The sequence below is a fragment of the Petaurus breviceps genome, unplaced genomic scaffold (assembly GCF_028583685.1).
Source record: "Petaurus breviceps papuanus isolate PSGF00001 unplaced genomic scaffold, PetGlider_PUasm1.0 551, whole genome shotgun sequence".
Classification (NCBI taxonomy): Eukaryota; Metazoa; Chordata; class Mammalia; order Diprotodontia; family Petauridae; genus Petaurus; species Petaurus breviceps.
Window position 1 is genome coordinate 42,972,869 of NW_027186372.1, and position 17,874 is coordinate 42,990,742.

General features: G+C 44.2%; 1 protein-coding gene across 2 annotated transcripts; it reads left to right on the top strand.

The window, feature by feature from the left end:
• The first annotated feature begins 312 nt into the window (after positions 1 to 312).
• SPRY4 (sprouty RTK signaling antagonist 4) lies at positions 313 to 17,427 on the top strand. Of its 2 annotated transcripts, XM_069102701.1 has the most exons (3): positions 313 to 532; positions 1,849 to 1,903; positions 12,648 to 17,427. In XM_069102701.1, exon 3 carries the CDS (start codon positions 12,697 to 12,699, stop codon positions 13,597 to 13,599), a length of 903 nt encoding a protein of 300 aa, XP_068958802.1. In that variant the 5' UTR covers positions 313 to 532; positions 1,849 to 1,903; positions 12,648 to 12,696; the 3' UTR covers positions 13,600 to 17,427. The 2 variants fall into 2 exon arrangements, with proteins under 2 accessions (XP_068958802.1, XP_068958801.1); XM_069102700.1 differs by lacking the exon at positions 1,849 to 1,903 and having other exon boundaries at positions 317 to 532.
• The last annotated feature ends 447 nt before the right edge of the window (positions 17,428 to 17,874 follow it).

Sequence of the window (17,874 nt, forward strand, 5' to 3'; positions counted from 1 at the left end):
CGTGAAGGCTTTCTTTACCTTCTTTCCCAGACCGGGTGGGGTACAGCACGCGCAGCTGATCCAGCTGCAGCTGCTGCTTGCCGCCGCCCTCCATTCATTAAAAAAAAAAAAAAAAACCAACAATCATTCCTCTTTGTAAGGCGCGACTGCCCGGTAAGGAGCGACAGCCCCCAGCAACGATGGGTTAAGTTCCTTTCCGGCCCCCCATTCATAAAAAAGGGGGGAGGGGGGAGTGTAAGGAAGCAGCGCATGCGCCTAGAGGGTCTCTTGTGCCCACCCATTCATAGAATTGGGGACGGCGCGCATGCGCAGAGAGGCCCCCTTCCCTCCCATTCATAAAAAAGCCATTTTCCCAGGCAGTAGTTGCAACACCAAGGCGGAGCGGGGAAGGCTGACAGCGCTGTGCAGGCGTTTCAGGTCGCCGGGATCAATGCTGTTTCATCTGGCTGGGGTTTGCAGGGACAGCCACTGACTTATTTGGAATTTAGGATTAAGTACCTATGGAGAAATGCTCCTGACTGGATTACTTAAAGTAAGTAGATGATTTAAGGATCTTAGATCCCACTTCTTCCTCCAGTAAATTTGATCTTGAAGGCCGTTTCCTTCCTCCAAAAGGGGCAAACGTTGCTCCCTTTTTGGTGCATGTCCCTATAAACTTTTCTGTCCCTGCGCCTCCGCAGACGGCAGCGAAGCAGCTGCGAGGAACTCCGGGTCCCGCAGTCTCTCATACAAGCCCGTCACTGGGCTCTGGGCGATCCCAGCAACGGGATGCGCTGTTTCAGACGGGAGCATTTCCAGCCTTTACTCTGCGTTAGGATCTCCGAGTCCCTACAACTCCTCCTCTGGCTTCCCCGCTTACCTTCTCCCTGAATTCACCCGCCTCGGACGCGGGGAGCGAGCATCTGCCCCTAGCCGGGCAGGGGCAAAGGAGCCGCCTCCCGGGGCTCTGGGGGCGCCCTGTAGATAAGTCTGCTCGCCCGCCCCGTCGCCCTTTGCCGAAGGGGACCGCTTCGCCCTAACTTTCCTTCCCCAACTGCAGTGGCCTAAGCACTCGACGTAGATTTTTCCCCTTCTCCTCAGGATCCCTGATGTGATCCCTTTCCTTCCTCCTGGGTGGGTCTCGTCGGAGCTTAGGGCTCCCAAGGTGTCTCCCTCCTGGGGCACTTTTGATCTCGGCTCCTCGGCGTGTAAGATCTTTACTGTTTGACCTTTGCTCCTTAGCATTTTATTCTGTGCAACTGTTTCGCAGTCGCCTTTTTTTTCCTTGGGGCTGTGCAGGGCTCCGGTTTCCTCGGGCCCCATCCCCACCCTTCTCTAGACCCTGGTCTCCTTGCTTTACCCCTGGGATTCCCTTTGGGTTTTGAGGGGTGGAGGGGGGGGGGCAATGTTGTAAAGAGGTTGGAGAGGGAAGTGGGTTTATATAATGCCGAGATGAAGAAATCCAGAGAGGAAACGGTTGCATGCGTAGCAAAGATAAGGCTTTTTTTTTTTCTCCTGCTTTCTTGGTGGTACCAGTCTTGACGTCACCGGGGAAAGAAAGGGATAGAGACCTTACATTCTGAAAATTCATAGTCGACCAGGAAATGGGAAACTCAGGGAAGGGCTTGGAGGTGAAGCTCAGGGGACTGGCATAGGCAGTTCTAGCCCATAGAGAAATCCCGGCCGCATCACTAGGGAAGGGGTTTCCATGTCTCCTCTTCTTTCCCATGCCGACCATCAAAAAGCATTTAGACAGTAGCTTCTGTTGTGCAAGAGATTTCTCAATTCTTTTTAGCTTGGGAAGGGGTGGGGAGGGAGGTGAGGAGAAAGATCTTGAGGAGAAGAAAATTGTTGCTTTTCCTGGCCCAGGTGTTGAGGAGAGGCGAGAGAGAGCTTGGTTGGACGTGCCCCAATCTCGTTTGAGGTGAGTTGAAGAGAAAGAAATACAGGACATGGAAGGGCTGCTTCCAGTTCACCTATATCACGGCTGATTTGGGGGGAATCCATGTTTTCGTAGATGGCTTGAGTTAAACCAGGGAGCCGCAATCTAATGCACCAGATCTCCCATGAATTCTCCACTCCCACCCATGCCTGGGAATTGAGATTTTCGACGGGTAGAGCGCTGATGACATATTTCATGCTTTTCTGGAAGCTTTACTTCGTGTTCAGCAGGGGCAGACAGGTGATGTTAAAAAGGAGTCCTGAAGTATTGTTAAGAAATGTGAAGCTGGTTTTTAGAAAGCTGTGAGACATTCTTCCCCCACCCCCACCCCCATCCCGGTGCCTGGGCCCTGGGGGTTAGTTAAGGATCTTCTCACCTTTCTTCTACTAGATTAACAGCAAATTAAAGGCTAGCTAGTAGAAAGGATATGGAATTGCTGGATCAGTTGTGAAATGTTGGGTTATCAACCTCTGATAAGATGATAGGGACTGAAGGCCTTCTCCAGCGTTGCAGCAGTAGATTTCACAATATTTAGAGTTCTCTAGATCTTCACCCAAGTAGAGCATCAAACATCCGGAGTTCTCAGGTTTTTTTTTGTTTGTTTGTTTGTTTTGGTTTTTTTTTTTGGGGGGGGGGTTTAGGCAGAGGGTAAAGAGAGGGAGGATTGCCGGTTGACTCTCCAGGGAAAAGCGTAGAGAGAATATTTAGAAGTGTCTAATGGGAAGTAGCATTTCCTTTCTTTCCCAACCCCCTAGAGAGTTTAATCCATTTCCAAGAGTCATAAGGCATTTTTCCCCTTTGACCATACAGAGCAGAACATTACTGAAGCTGAGCCACCATGAGAGGGTCCAGGAGGATGATCTTTTTGGTACTAGATTTGGAAATTTTACCCTGCCTATCCTACCAATATTATTTTTAGGGGGCGTCTTTTGTAAGAAACCCAGTTCTTCCCTTACCAAATTAATTGATAAACTCTAGTGTTATTCTCCCTTTCAGATGGCACTGACCTAGTCTTTTCTCTGTTCAGTTTTCCCCATGTGAAATTGTAGCATCTCCAGAGATAAGTAAAAAGGCTGGGGGGGGGGGGGGGGGGGAAGGAGTGGCATAAGTAATAATAATAATAAGTGACACTTGTGTTTTAAGCACTTTATGCCCATATCAAGTGAGCTTTACAATAACCCTTCAAAGTAGATGGCACAAGTACTTTTATCTCCATTGTACAGATGGGAAAACTGTGACTGAGAAATTAAGTGACTTGCCCATGGTCACAGTTATTAAATATTAAAGAATCAAATATCTAGAGCTGGAAAGGACCTCAGAAACCATCCACCGGAACCCTCTCATTTTACAGAGGAGGAAATGAGACTCAGGGAGTTTTAAGTGATTTGTCCAAGATCACATGTAGGGAAGGGTCAGAGGTGGGATTTGAACCCAGGTCCTTTTGACTCCAGAGCTAGTACTGTACCTCACTGCCTCTCTGTATTTAAAATCAATTGATAATATAGTCTTTTAATCCTAGCTGACTTGAAGGAAACTGTAGAAGCTAGTATTTGAGATGCTAAGACTTTCCTTTTGATTGCACCGTCCTCCTGGTATAGCTGCCCAAGAAGCAAATCTATAGCATTTCTCACAGCTGAATTTAGGTTCCTTTTTATTTTAACACCACTCCACTAGATTTTTATCGTTGTTTATACTAAGAGATTCACTTGATTTTAATGAATGATAAATAAAAAATGCCATTCCATTGTTTATGCCAACTCCTACCCAGGAAGGTGAACTTTTCTTGAATTAATGTCAACTCCTTGAGGGCAGGCATCATTACATTGTCTGTAACCCCCCAACTAATACTGGGCCTGGCACATAGTAATAATAAATGCTTATTAATTAATTAATTGATTGAATGATAATGTAGAACCTAAAGCTGTCTGTCCAGTGTCTGCATCTGAAGGTTGCCTTCATTGCTTTTTCTCCTGATCACTGTTACTCAAGGGAGATTTATTGCCCTTGGGTCTGGGTTCCTCTCCCCATCTGAGCAAGCAGCAAGTGGCAACCTCTTTGTGGGTTCTCTGCTGAGCTGGCCAGTAGTTTGGCTTCAGAGCACCTTGGCTTTGAATCCCATGGGCACACTGAGAAGGTTGATCCCCAGTGAAGAGGGAGGGAAAAAATTGGGGGTACTGATCTGGGTGAGGAGGGGTGGCTCTTGGTAGTATGTCTTGTGAGGGGGAATTAAATCTCATAAATAATCACTTTGATGATCTGGTATAGATCTATCTTTTAGAGGAGGAGTTCTGACCTAAGTGGAAAATGATACATATAAAGCACTTTGTAAACCTTAACTGGTTATATAGTGTTAGCTATTATTATTCTTACCAAACCAATGGAGGTTGCTCAGGAAGCTATCCAGAGCCTCTCTTATAGCTCAATCTACTTGTCATTGATTTAGGACAAGCATCTAGTGAAGTACAGAAGTAGGAAATGATGGGATCGATTTATTACTCCTTAGTACTGACTTGGGAAGAAGACAGAGCACTTTACATGCTGGCAGACCCTTAACTTTTAGGTCTTAATTTCCCCATCTGCAAAATGGGGAGACTGTTACTCCTTAGAGGCGAAAAGGGATTCTGCCAACCCTCTGGGGAGCACTGGGGAATTCTTATTCCCCAGAACTGCTTCTAAAGAAGATCATTCTATAAGAGAAGGGGTTTGTTTCATGGTAGCTCTGGGACCTCAGGGTGAACTATGTACTCCAGCAGGGCAGAGGAAGAGCAGGGCAAGAGAAAGTAGAAATAAATGAAGAAACTTAAGATACCCTCATTATGTAGTCATTATGTAGCTGTTCCCATTGATAGAAGACATTAGGAGGTATAAAATATGATTTCTGTGAAAAGCAAGGGAAGGAAGGCTGTCTGACTTTGGTGTCAGGAAGCCCTAGATTCAAGTCCTGTCTCTGACACAGCCCTGAAACATTGGACAAGTCAGTCAACCTCCCAGTATTCCAGGCAACTCTATAAGTAGGTTCCCAATTGAGTTTGCTGTTAGGCAACAGAGAGGGGAATCCCTACCAGGAGGAAATCATGGGTCCACACTACACATATTTTGGTTTGGCATACAGGCTCACAGGGACAGTGGGGAAGCAGACCAGAATAGGTAGTTCTGGAAGTCCAGTTTTAAAGGGAATTCTCAGTTCTCATTGTTGGAGAAGCTCTGGTCTAGGTTGATCTTCCTTGGACCACCCCCGGGAATTGGCTTTCTACCTTTTAGTCATATGATATTCCTGTCTCAGTGGTATTCTGATCATCTGTTTCTTACTGGAATGAGAGGTAAAAATGGAGAAAATTCTTTAGGTTTCTCCCTCATCCTCTTGTCTAAAGGATGAGTCTTTGCTCTTGACTGGAAGAAGACACTAAACCTCCCAGCCCCTAGCTTAGGCTAGTGTTGCCCTGCATATATTATGTGTTTAATATATGTTTGAATCAAATAAATCTTAAGAAAATAACCTTCAGGGCTGGCATAATAAAACTTGAAATTGATGAGCAGATTACAGTTTTATATATTAAGAACCCATTCAAATAACACACTTGAAGTCCTTCTGCTTCTTTGCTGGGCAATGTGCATTTCAGAACTTTGTCATTCTTTCAATTGATGAAAGCCCAGGTGAATTTGAATTGAATTGGGAAGGGGATGGTCTTCCACTCCTCCTATGGCACAATTGGCTATTGAAAAAAAATTTCTTGTGATTCCCAGTTTATGTCTTCTAATAGGTGACTCTTCTTTGTGGGTGGGAGGGAGGAAAGTCCATGGTTTATGTACTTAGTAGGGGGTGTCTAGCTCAATGCCTACCAGAGGCTGGATAACCCTTTAAATATCCCCTAACAAGAGGTCATCCATCCTCCACTTGAAGATCTCCAGTGACAAGAAACTTATTACCTACAGACTCAAGTGGCTTCTTTCTCAGTTATAGCAGAGTAATCCAATTTTCCACTCCATACAGAACAAAGCATCTTCGATTTAGAGTTGGAAAGAATAGCAGAGGTCATCTAATCCACACCCTTCATCTTAAAGATAAAACTAGGCAACTAGGTAGCATAGGCAAGGGACCAGTCAACCCAGGCGTCTGGACCATGTAAGTCAATGCTGCCTTGGGGCCCCTCCTGTATGCCTTGCTAGCTAGCCTCAGTTTCTTCATCTATAAAATGGTATTTCTAGCATCTGCCTCACAGGATCATCAGGAAGATCAGATGAGAAGGTGATGATAATAGCCCTAGCATTTATATAATACTGCAAGATTTTGGCAAGCATTTTATATTTGTCATCTCATTCTGTCCTCACAACTCTGGGAGGTAGAGACTATTATTCCCATTTTACCATAAGGAAAATTGAGGTTCAGAGCAGTTGTGACTTACCCAGGATCGGAAGTATTTCAGGCAGGATTTTTACCCCAAATCCAGTTTTATCTACTGTACTACCACCTACTGTCTCTAATAAATAAAAAGTGCCTGGATAACTTTAAATCACTATATAGATGTTAACTCTTATTATTAATATTTATTAAATGACTTGCTCTAGGTCACCTGGTAGCTGGTAAAGTCCGGATTTGAACCTGGGTCTTCTACCCCTATCATCCAACACTCTTTCTCCCTTGTCTGGTGGAAAGAGGACTTGGAGGAGGGAAAAAGAGAACATTGTCACTTGACATTGCTAAGCCTCAGTTTCCTCATCTGTAAAATAGGGGGGTTAAATCTGATGATTTCTCTGGCCCATTGTAGCTCTAAACTTACGATCCTATTATCCCATCTGCTTAATCTAGGTTTCACTTCCCTCTAAGACTGAGGATGCCATAGGAAAGTTTTTGCCTCTTAGAAGTCTACATAGTAACTGAATGTAGAACAATGAAAGAGTCTCAGGCTCTGTTCCTAAGCAGCTGCCTCACTAGACACAAGTCACTTAGCCTCCCAGGGCATCTTTGAAAGGAAGGGGTATCCCAAATTCCTTTGAGTTCTAAACATTCAGCAACTCTCATTCTCAGCTCTGATGTTCATTTCTCTTTTTCCCAAAAGTTAGGACGGGACCACTCAGTCCTTTAGATTTGGAAAATAAAGTTAAGATCTGGCTTGGTTGAACTGGATATAATGTTGCCTTGAACTGTGTCTTCCAATGGAGTGTAGCCCCATGCTTTGAAAATGGAAAGGGCATCAGATTTGGGGTCAGAGGTTTGGGTCCCTGCTCAGCTAGTTAATAGCTAGCTGATTATGACCTTGTCGCTTAAGTTAATTGTTGAGATTAAGTCACTTGACATTGCCAGGCCTCAGTTTCCTCATCTGAAAAGTGAGAGGGTTTAATTCAATGATTTCTAAAGCCCACTGCTGCTCTAAATCTAGGATTTCATAATCCCATCGGTTTAGTCTGGGTTTCACCTCCTGTAAAGGCTGAGGATGTCCTAGGAAAGTTTTCCTCTTTTAGAAGTCTTCGGGATAATTTAATGTAGGACCATTAAAGAAATTTATTCACTCTTTTGTAGTTTGGGAGAAATAACTGATTCAGTGAGTCTATTTAAAAATTGGACAGGTTCTTCTAATATCCCCAGATTACCGAGGAGAAAAAACCCTAGCCTGTGTCCTTCTCCCGGCTAGTTAAAAGCCCCACCATCCCAGCACCCATATTGGAAAACCTAGCAGGTATCCTGTGAATGTGGATGAATCTGGCTCCCTTGCATCACACACTGCCACATTCCTCTCTCCCTTTCCTGTATCCCCTACTATGTGGTAACCACCTGAAAGGCTAAACTAACCATGTTTTACACTAAGATTGATTGAGTTTACTAATTAGCTCTTCAGGAGTTAATACAGCAAAAAGTCTCATAAGAGACTCTTATGGCATGCAGTTTTAAGAAAGCAAAAATGGAAACTAGGCATTTCCAATATTTGTGGCTGAGGGGGAGGAAGCCTCACCTTTACTAATCAATTAATTAACTTGAGTTGCAAATTTCACAGGTCTCCTTTGGTAGTTGTCTTCTAGCCTTAGGGCAGTTAAGTGACTCACTGAATTGAGGCCCTGGAGTCTGGAAGACTTATCTTCCTGAGTTCAAATCTGGCCTCAGACACTTGTTAGCAGTGTGATCCTGGGCAAGTCACTTAACTGTTTGCCTCAGTTTTCTTCATCTATAAAGTGAGCTGGAGAAGGAAACAGCAAACCACTCCAACATCTTTGCCAAGAAAACCCCGAATAGAATTACAAAGAGTCAGACTGTACGGCCATAATTTAACATATGGAGCACTTAATACGTGCACAGTTCTGTGCTAGGGTTTAGGGAAATACAAAGATAAATAAAACTTGGTCTCTGACCCTCAAGGAGTTTATAGTCTACTTGGTGGTCCATGGGCTTGGTGGTAGACAAGGAGTATTGGGGATTCATGGTCATAAAATGTATTGAAGCTGTATTCAGCCACACCATGTGATTATTCTAGTTTCTGGAAGTCTGAGAGGCCATTTCCACCTTTCCCACCCTCAAAGTAAATCTGAAGGAGGTTTTCCTGAATGGTCGGTTTGTGTATCCTTAGCTAATGCTGCCCCATTTCCTTGCTATCTAAAACTTGACAAGATGGATTCTCTGACTAAATGTTACATTGGCTTTGGAGTATCTGTCCAGGATCTATCAAATTGGCAAACAATCTCTCTTTATGAAACTCCAATGCAGTAAAGCCCACACTCCACTTTATATTATAAATCTCTTCCTTCCTTGTAGAGGAAATGATTTACCTATTAAACTCCACTTAAGTTCTTTTGTTGAGCTTCAGACTATCCAGTAAGGCAGTATCACAGTGAGTAGGGAGATTGATCTTCTAGTCAAGATGAGGGAAGCTTTATTTATTTATTTTTTAAAAGAAATATCATTTAGCTCCAATGACTAGCTACTCAAGAAAATGTGATCTCCGGTCAGATGGTGTGACCTAAGCAGAGTCAATGAAAGCTTCCTTTAATTTCGCTCTATTTTGGCTACAGTAATCAGGAAGAAGGAAAACACCAAATGAGAAAGTTTGAGGGATTAGAAAGAAAAAACAAAGAAGTCTGAATCTTCTTGCTGAATAGATGGTCACAAAGAGGCTTAAGGAAAATGATGCTGCCAGTAGAAGAGTTTAGGATTTTCTGCTGGGGCTAGTTTCTGTCTTAGAGGACAGCATACAGATACCTGCATCAAAGTTTACCTTTTAATCCCAGATGTTACATTCTACCTGCAACCCATTGGGGAAAGAGGCTACTAGCTGAATTACATGACTGGTTAATGGAAGGAGCTGGGAGTTAGGGAGACCTAGGCTCTGTCAATAACTGAACAATTAGACACATGACCTTGGGCAAATGGCTTTTCCTCACTGGCCTAGATCCCCTCTCTGCAAAATGAGGGGTCGAGATTCAATGCAATGCTGAGGTCTCTTCTAACTGCAACATTCTGTGAGTTTGTGGCACTAGCTCCTGTACAGGTTACTTTGTTGAGGCAAAAGCTGCTTACCCAGGGGATTCCCTTGTAGGATTTCCCATCTAATTAGTGCCCTCTGATTCTAGGATTGGAGTCTTAAAGGCATGTTGCACTATCCTAAAAGGCCAAGAGTTTGCCAGGTATACAATAGTAATTAGAAATGTGGTCTCAGTAGAAGTAGCAATTTTTAAGGGACCAAGTCTTAGTTTGGTAGCAGATTGAAGAATGAAATAATTTCTTTCATTCAGATTTTCTTGGCCTTTCTTTTCTTCAGGACTAGTTTTGTGGTCTTTGAGATCAAGGCTCAACTTAGCAGTAGGTAACTAGGATCCTACATTTCAAACTCAAAAGAAACTTAGAGATACAGGTGCCTAGAGAGGCCAAATATTTCCAATTCAACTCCATTTCATCAAATATATATTCAGCACCTTTTCTTCTGAGTGAGTAGTGAAGGTGAGGAGAGAGGACATTACCAACATTAAACCAGCCTTCGAAAACAGCCAGAGGTAGGCGATGGATGCCATGTACCAGGAGCAGCAAATAGGCTATTATGTCTGGAATGGAAGGTGCACAAGGGAGAGTTAGACTAAATTGGTTTGAAGATATAAGTTGGAACCAGATTATGGAAGACTTTCAAAGACAGTTTCTATTTTACCCTCGAGGCCAGAGGGAGCAGCTGAAGCTTTTTGAGCAGGGAGGTTGACATGGTCCCAGAATATCAGTTGCACAATGTCACACAGATGGTAGAAAATCTTGGATTGAAATTCAGGTCCTCTAAATAAAGTATTTGTTCATAAAGGAACATTCCTTTTTTGTAATTGACCTGAGAAAGTACTTTAGTGGGGACCATCGCTGACAGTTTCACATCTGCCTATTCAAGTCACTGTTCTCTGAGCCTCCTTCTTCTCATCTATAAAATGAGAGCCATGGACTTGATCTCCAAAGTCCCTCGCAACTCTAAAAGTTGTTGTTCTAGAGTTTGTACCAGACTCTGTTTTTCTTTTTTTTTTTTTTGGAGGGCAGTTGGGGTTAAGTGACTTGCCCAAGGTCACATGGCTAGTTTTTGTGTTAAGTGTCTGAGGCCGGATTTGAACTCAGGTTCTCCTGACTCCAGGGCCAGTGCTCTATTCACTGTGCCACCTAGCTGCCCCATGTACCAGACTCTGTACCAGACTCTGCACCAGACTCTGTACCAGACTGCTAAATGTTCCACTCTGCTGAAAAGTGCCATCTTTTCTAAAAGACTGAGAGGCCATGTGTTCTGAAAGAGCCTATGGCTCCAGTGGAGGGCAGAATGCAAGACTGGGAGTGGATAGATATACTTGATCCAGGTGGGGCCACCATCCTGTACTCCCTTGAAAGGAAATGTCTTCCTTTCTCCACCATTTCCCCAGTAGTGCTTTTATTTCCTAAGCACTTTGGGGGAAATAGAACCACTGGCTAGCAAAAATCTAGAAACTCCAAGGTAATCTGGGGGCCTGGGTTACTTATAGAAGTGGGCACAGTGGGATTTTGATGAGAACTGCTCCCCATGCCAGGAATAGTCAATTCAACAAACATTTCTCTGGTTTGAAAGAGGTCTTTTGGCTCACATGAATGCAAGGTTGGGGAGAAATTCATTACTGAACAGAATTGAATCTTTCCTCTCCAGTTTTCATTTCCTCTCTCTTTTCTAAGAGAAATCCCATTCCCTTTAAGTAGAACTATCAAAGCTAAATTGATCATTCATGCTCTATATGAATGTAAAATTTGTCCAGTATTGACTGCTGCAAAATAATTGCTTTTTGGCCATGACTATGGATAATCGGGGGGAATTGTCTTCTCCTAATCACTCATTTATAAAAATATTTTTTTTCCTTCATGGGGTATTAATCACTTTGAGGTGATTCCATGACTTTAGGGAAGAATGGAACACATTCTGTCTCTGGTCTGAGCCCTCAATTCAAGCCTTCTTTAAGTGAAGAGTTGATCTTTAGATGACTTCATATTTCTGAACAGTCTCTTCTCATGAATAAGGAAGGATCAGTTGCTATTTAAGAATTAATGAGAAGGTATTCAGTGTAAAAATATCTGAAGGGGGGAACAAATAACCTAAAAGCCTTATCCTTTGAAGGAGTGGAATTGTTCTTTATAGACAGAGGATGTCCGGATCCAAGTGACCAATTCTCCTGAAGAACAGAGAAATGGGCATAACTTGTCAAAAATAGCAGCCACCAGGAAGGCTAGAGCTTTTTCAAACATTCTTGAGGTGAATGAATGAGAACTACCTTCTAAGGCAGGATGAGTAGATGTATCAAGGAATGGTTCCTGGGCATTTGAATAACATCAGCTTCTTTTCCTTGGTTCCTTTTTCCCTCCCCAGCCCTTACCCCCACCAAAAAAACAAAAAGAAAAAAATTCTATGGGAAACTCCATGCCATTGGTCCAAAGAGAGATTTGGGGGAACATTTTTCCTTTTCATTCCACCCTCCCCTTTCCCTGGAATTCATAAGCTTGGGGATGGAATCTTCCCAGGCTGAGCCATTTTTTTCCTTTTTCCTTTTGGATTCCAAATACTGTCCCTTGGGCAAAGGTCTCTGAGACTCATGCTCAAGCGGCTGCTACTTTAAATTGATCTACAGCGGAATTCCAAAAGTAAAGGTCAGCAGGCGAGGAAATTGCACTTCTAATAGAAAACAATGTGCACTTTCTAAATTTGAACCAAGCTGTTTCCGCTCTTTGATTTAAGTTTAGTTGCTTCCTGGGGTTCCGTGTCAGGCTCTGCAGTTGAATCTCTGGCCTTGTTCCAATGTAAAATTGCACTCTCCCAGTGAAATCAGAAACTGAAGTGAGGTCTGGCTAGCTATTCTAGTAAATGCTATTTATCCTAAATATTATTCTGCTCTGTGTTTGGGAATTGGTAACACTAGTTTTCCCCTTTAGATTTTCCTTTAGCTTATCGAAAGTTTCTCTGGAGTCAGGTGGCCGCAAAGGGATGTGCTACTGTTATAGACAGTGGTATGTATATATTGATATTCTGGGTCCCTGAGCAGAAAAGTCAGAAATGACTTTTTTACCCTCTTTTAATGGGCCTCCCCGCAGTGAAGCGTCTGCTTGGGCAGTAGTTCTTTGTGCCTCAAGTTATACAAACCAGCCCTAGGAAATATATAAATATAAATGTGTGTGTGTGTGTATAGTCTATCAGGAAATTAATTAGCATATTGGCAATCAAGAAAATGAATTTCTCTCTTCTCTTCTCTCTTGACTTTTTTTCAGGACCCCTAGAAGCCACATTTCTCAGAGCAGTACTGGACCTCTGGCCCCTATGGAGCCTCCAATCCCCCATAGTATTCCTGTCAGCCCAAGCTCAGTCATGGTCCAGCCCCTGCTGGACAGTCGCCTCCCGTATGGCCGGCTTCAGCATCCACTCACAATCCTGCCCATTGACCAGATGAAGACGACCCATGTAGAAAATGACTACATTGACAATCCTGGCCTGGCCCCAACGACTGGCTCTAAGCGGCCCCGGGGAGGGTATCCTGAGCCAACCCCAGGCCTCTCTCGATGTGACCAGGATGTCACCCACCCCTGGATCTCCTTCAGTGGGAGGCCCAGCTCCATCAGTAGCAGCAGTAGCACGTCCTCAGACCAGAGGCTCCTGGACCACATGGCCCCACCCCCTGTGGCTGACCAGGCCTCCCCGAGGGCAGTACGCATTCAGCCCAAGGCCATCCACTGCAAACCCCTGGACCTGAAGGGGATACCCCCCCAAGAGCTGGACAAACACTTCCTGCTCTGTGAGGCCTGTGGGAAATGCAAATGTAAGGAGTGTGCCTCTCCTCGGACTTTGCCTTCCTGCTGGATCTGTAACCAAGAATGTCTCTGTTCAGCCCAGAGTCTGGTCAATTACAGCACCTGCATGTGCCTGGTGAAGGGGGTCTTCTACCACTGCACCAATGAAGACGATGAAGGCTCCTGTGCTGACCACCCCTGCTCCTGCTCCCACTCAAACTGTTGTGCTCGTTGGTCCTTCATGGGGGCCCTGTCTCTGGTGCTGCCATGCCTCCTCTGCTACCTGCCAGCTACTGGCTGTGTGAAGCTGGCCCAGCGGGGCTATGACCGCCTGAGCCGGCCGGGCTGCCGCTGCAAACATACCAACAGCGTCATCTGCAAGGCAGCGACAGCAGTGGACAGCAGCAAGACCAACAGACCCGAGAAGCCTTTCTGATTTTCCTCCCACCACACCTTGTGACCTCGGGCTTTGTCTCTTCCTGACCCACAGCATTGCCAGAGAAGACTGCAAAGGGGCCAGATCTTCTGTGTCCTAAATATTCCTTGGCTCTTCCTCCCACCTCCTCAGATTCTGGGAAGAATCAGATCGGTCACCTCCCTCCTTCCCTTCCCAAACAAGGCACTTTGGGCTATATTCAGGGTTTTGGAACTTTTGTGTGGTTTTTGTTTAACTAGAACAGAAGCAGGGAGGGGGGAGAGGAGTGTTGTGTGATATGGACTTGAGATTTTTCAGAAGACAGAACATAGATGTACACACACATCCGGAAACTGCAGCTGCTTGGAATGCCTTCCCAGCCCCCTTTCTCCCTCCCTTCCTTCCCTCCCTTTGTCCCTCCCTTGCCAGATAGGGGCTGGCTGCCTGGGAGTCTGAATACCCCAGGAATCATTAACTAGGTGGTTTGGGTGCCTCTGTAGAAGAGGACTGGATTCTCAATTTCTCCCCTCTTTCCCAATGTGTCACCATGTCGTGGTGAAGGTGAAGAACTAAAATGCTATATCCACACTTTAAAAAGAGGGCAGGTTAAGTACAAAGTCGGGGGAAGGGGCAGGGATGTTAGGTGTCTCCCTGTTTTGCTCCCTGCCCCAAGTTACAATATTAAGGGTGAGTTTTAGACTAACTCCCAAATACCTTTCTCCGCACTATCCTCCATCATCACTAATATTTTCGAGATGTTCCCACCTATAGCCTCCAAAATTCATTCTCTCTTAGTTCTGATAAGCTGTCACAGACTTAACTGCCCACCAAAGGTCCTTTTTTTTTTTTTTACCTCTGTCCACATTCTTTATGGAAATAATATGGGTGGGGCAGGCAGAGGGAGGAGAGACCAAATGTCATTTTTGCCAATGAGAATCTAGTCATCATATCCAGTTATTACATTTTGCTAAAATAAGTGAACTAGATGGTGACCGGTTTTTAAAGACAGACTTCTCTGCTCTCCCCAAGTGCTGCTTTCTAGGTCCAGTTTGGGGAGAGAACATCCTGAGGAACGTCATCTCTGTTCTCTGTCCCCATCCCTGTCTCTGACCTTCCCCCTTCCCCACCCATAGAATTTTTAATTCTGAAGAGAGACAGTCACTCTCATTGGCCAAATGACATTTGAAGCTTGGTGAGGTTTCTTCCTCTTGCCTACTGCTGCTCAGCTTAATAGCTTCACATGTACAATAGTGTGTCTATATCTTTGTAAATAGAGAGATGACAAAAAAATAAAGTCTATTTTAGTGTTAGCAAGTGCTAGGGGGAGAGCCAGAAAGGCCCAGATGGGGGGAGTTTTCCCAAGGAGGTTCTGGAAAGAATGCTAGCCAGTGATGGGCCCCCCAAAGATGAAGTGACCCTTTCTCTCAAGGTGCTAGAGGGAGTAGAATGGGCACACATGAAATGGGTACGTACTTGTTGCATGCAAAAGCTGATCTTGTAGCTTTCTTCGGTCCTCCCCCATCTGTTGTGTTTCCTGTCAAGTGGAGAAAGTGTCCTGGGCAAGGCCGCTGGGGGCAGATGGAGTAGGCACAGCAATGTTAAGGCAGTGCCAGACATAGACAGCGTCCTCCAAGGAATCTCATCTGTTCCACGGAGAATAATAATTGCCCTTTTAAAGGAAGGAACAAGGGAAGCAGTCTATAGTCCTGTGTAGGATACTTTCCAAGGACCTTTTTTTTTTTTTAAAGAGTAGTGGTAACATCTGATTTAAAATAAATTAACTGTAACCATAGGTATTTATTGATTGGGGGGAGGAGGGGCTTGTGTTTTAGACTTTCTTATTTATATAAATATTTGCTAGCTTGTAAAAGCAGAACACGGAATTACCACACCTGCATTTTCTGGTGCTGGTTCATGTAGCTATCCTTGCCATAGACATATTATGATGGGTATATATATATATAGATATATATAAATGTTCTTGCACAAATCTGAGGGAACAGTAGGAAGGGAAACACATTTACAGCCAACCACTTATACCAATTGAATGTATCAGATGTCACTACTAAAGGAGATGTTGATAAAGGTTTTCCTGGGGAGAGGATTAGACATCCTGTGCCTGTCTAGCAAGTTGTCCATTTGTATCCATGGGGCAGTGGATGGTGCTGGCGGGCCTCAACTTGCCTCCAAGGAACCTGGACTGAGTGGTGGGCTAGCTACGTTTTGAGGGCCATTTCCCCTTGCACACCCATTCTGTGGAGAATTGATTGACCCATGCACACACCCACACTAATGCTCTACACCAACACTTTGCTTACAAAGTAGCCTCCGGGCCCTTAACCTCCACTGTACATAGTTTGTAAACCCTGATTTCTTTGGGTTTCTTCTCTTTTTCCCTTTGGTTTGTTTTAGCCCTCCTGAGCTAAAAGGATTCTGCTCTCTCTTCCCTCACCCCCTTAATTTTTCTCTGCCTCCACTATTTGTGGCTTCTTTACCACAGTGTAACAGATAAAAACTTGTGCTCATTTTATTTTTTTTAAACTTCTGATCTCCAGACAATTCCTTAGCCTAATTCTGCATGGGGTCTTCCCCCTGTGGGAGCAACAAGCTTGTTGGATGTGGAACCTGCAAGAGGGCCACCTGATAATATGAATTCGTGCATCTGGCTGTTTGCATTGGCTGAGAGATTGGACAAGAAGGCCCCATTTCCTCTCCTTTTAATGGTACCGCTTCCCACTTCTACCTGGCTCAGACTACGTGTCCTTGCCTGGAGCCAAGGCTCAAGGGAAGATGAGGTCATTCATGAAGGGCAAATATATCCATTTAGAAACTCAGTGATCATCCTGTAGCAGGTAATAAATCCTAGCCCCCGAGGTCAGACGATATGTTTTGTTTTGTGTTTTTTGGTGTTTGTTTGTTTTTTTTAATTGGAGGTGTCCCAATGAGTGCCACCATGGCACCTTGAGGAGTCAGGTAGATGGGGGAAAGTATCCAGGCCATGATGGTAGTCATGCCCAGGCCCAATATTTCTCAATGAGCTATCCAGCATATCCATCCCCATTAAGATGTGCCATACATCTTTTTCCCAAGGGGTAGACATAAGAAACCTTCATAAGCTTTATAAAATACCTTCGTATCCCCATTACAGCATTTGAACCTCAGAACCTTGTGGGACAGATAGGACAGAGAGGCTGAAGCCTCATTTAACAGACAAATAAAGCTGAAGTAGCTTACCCAAGATTGGTAAGCTGAGAGAACATCACAGAAACCCAGGTTCTGGGACTCACAAGGCCTGTGCTCTATTGACTAATGATGCTTGGGATGGGGTAGGGGTGAGTGAGGGCTAGAGTGACCCTTTTAACACCAACTTAGCAAAGCTCCTCAGAATGTCTCCATGGGAAATCAACTAGCACAACATTTTTTAGCCTTGCTAGCCTTTTGGTTCCCTGTCCTTTTGAAAACAGTTTCACACCCCTTCTGTAAACTGTAAATCCTGAGTTTCCATTTTTTTTTCCCTGTCGGTAACTGTGTGCCTAGGGTGTCTGTTCTCACTGCCCCAAAGTTTGATTTTTGTGTTACAAAAAGCTGTTCAAGTCCCCCGTCTCCATCCAACCTTATCCATCCTTACCTTTGTTTTTCTCCTTCATTTCACCCTCTCACCCTGCAACAAAAAAGTTACCACAGAAGGGTTCCTTTGTATAGAATATTTATTTTGAAGCTCTATTTTAATAGTATTTATTTTAGAAAGTCTACTATTGTAAGAGTTCTTCTGTTTGTGAAGAAAAAAACAAGTTTAAAAACTGAATGTACTGATCTAGAAATATATATAAATATATATTGTTAAATATATCCAGGACTGCTGTGGTGTGTTTATGTATACGTGGGAGTGAGTGTGCTTATTCCCACCTTAAACCCATGTGTTACAAGACCCTGAGTTGGTCTCGCTGTCTGTTGGTGGGAGACACTAAACTTCCTCCATATCCTATAACCAAATGGTCCTTTCAGGTTGGAAACTGACAGATCCTTTTCTCAATAAAAGCCTACCACACACATCTTCCAGAACATTCAGAAAAGGAAACTTGTGGAAGGGGCTGACTCTAGGCAACTTGAGTACCTTGACTCATCTTCCCCTTATTTGTAAAAGGATAGAGAAACTGGTTTAATGTATCAACTCCCAGGAAGAGCTAAGGATTTTAAGGTGAAAGGGAGGAAACAAAGCTCTTTCTGTTTGGGTTCCTCCCCACCCCCTTAATGGGACTAATGAACATTCCCTGATATCTGTCCATCTTTGCCTTG

Bases quoted from the DNA above. Each gene is read 5' to 3' on its own strand.
- SPRY4 (XM_069102701.1), top strand. From the start codon at position 12,697: ATGGAGCCTCCAATCCCCCATAGTATTCCTGTCAGCCCAAGCTCAGTC.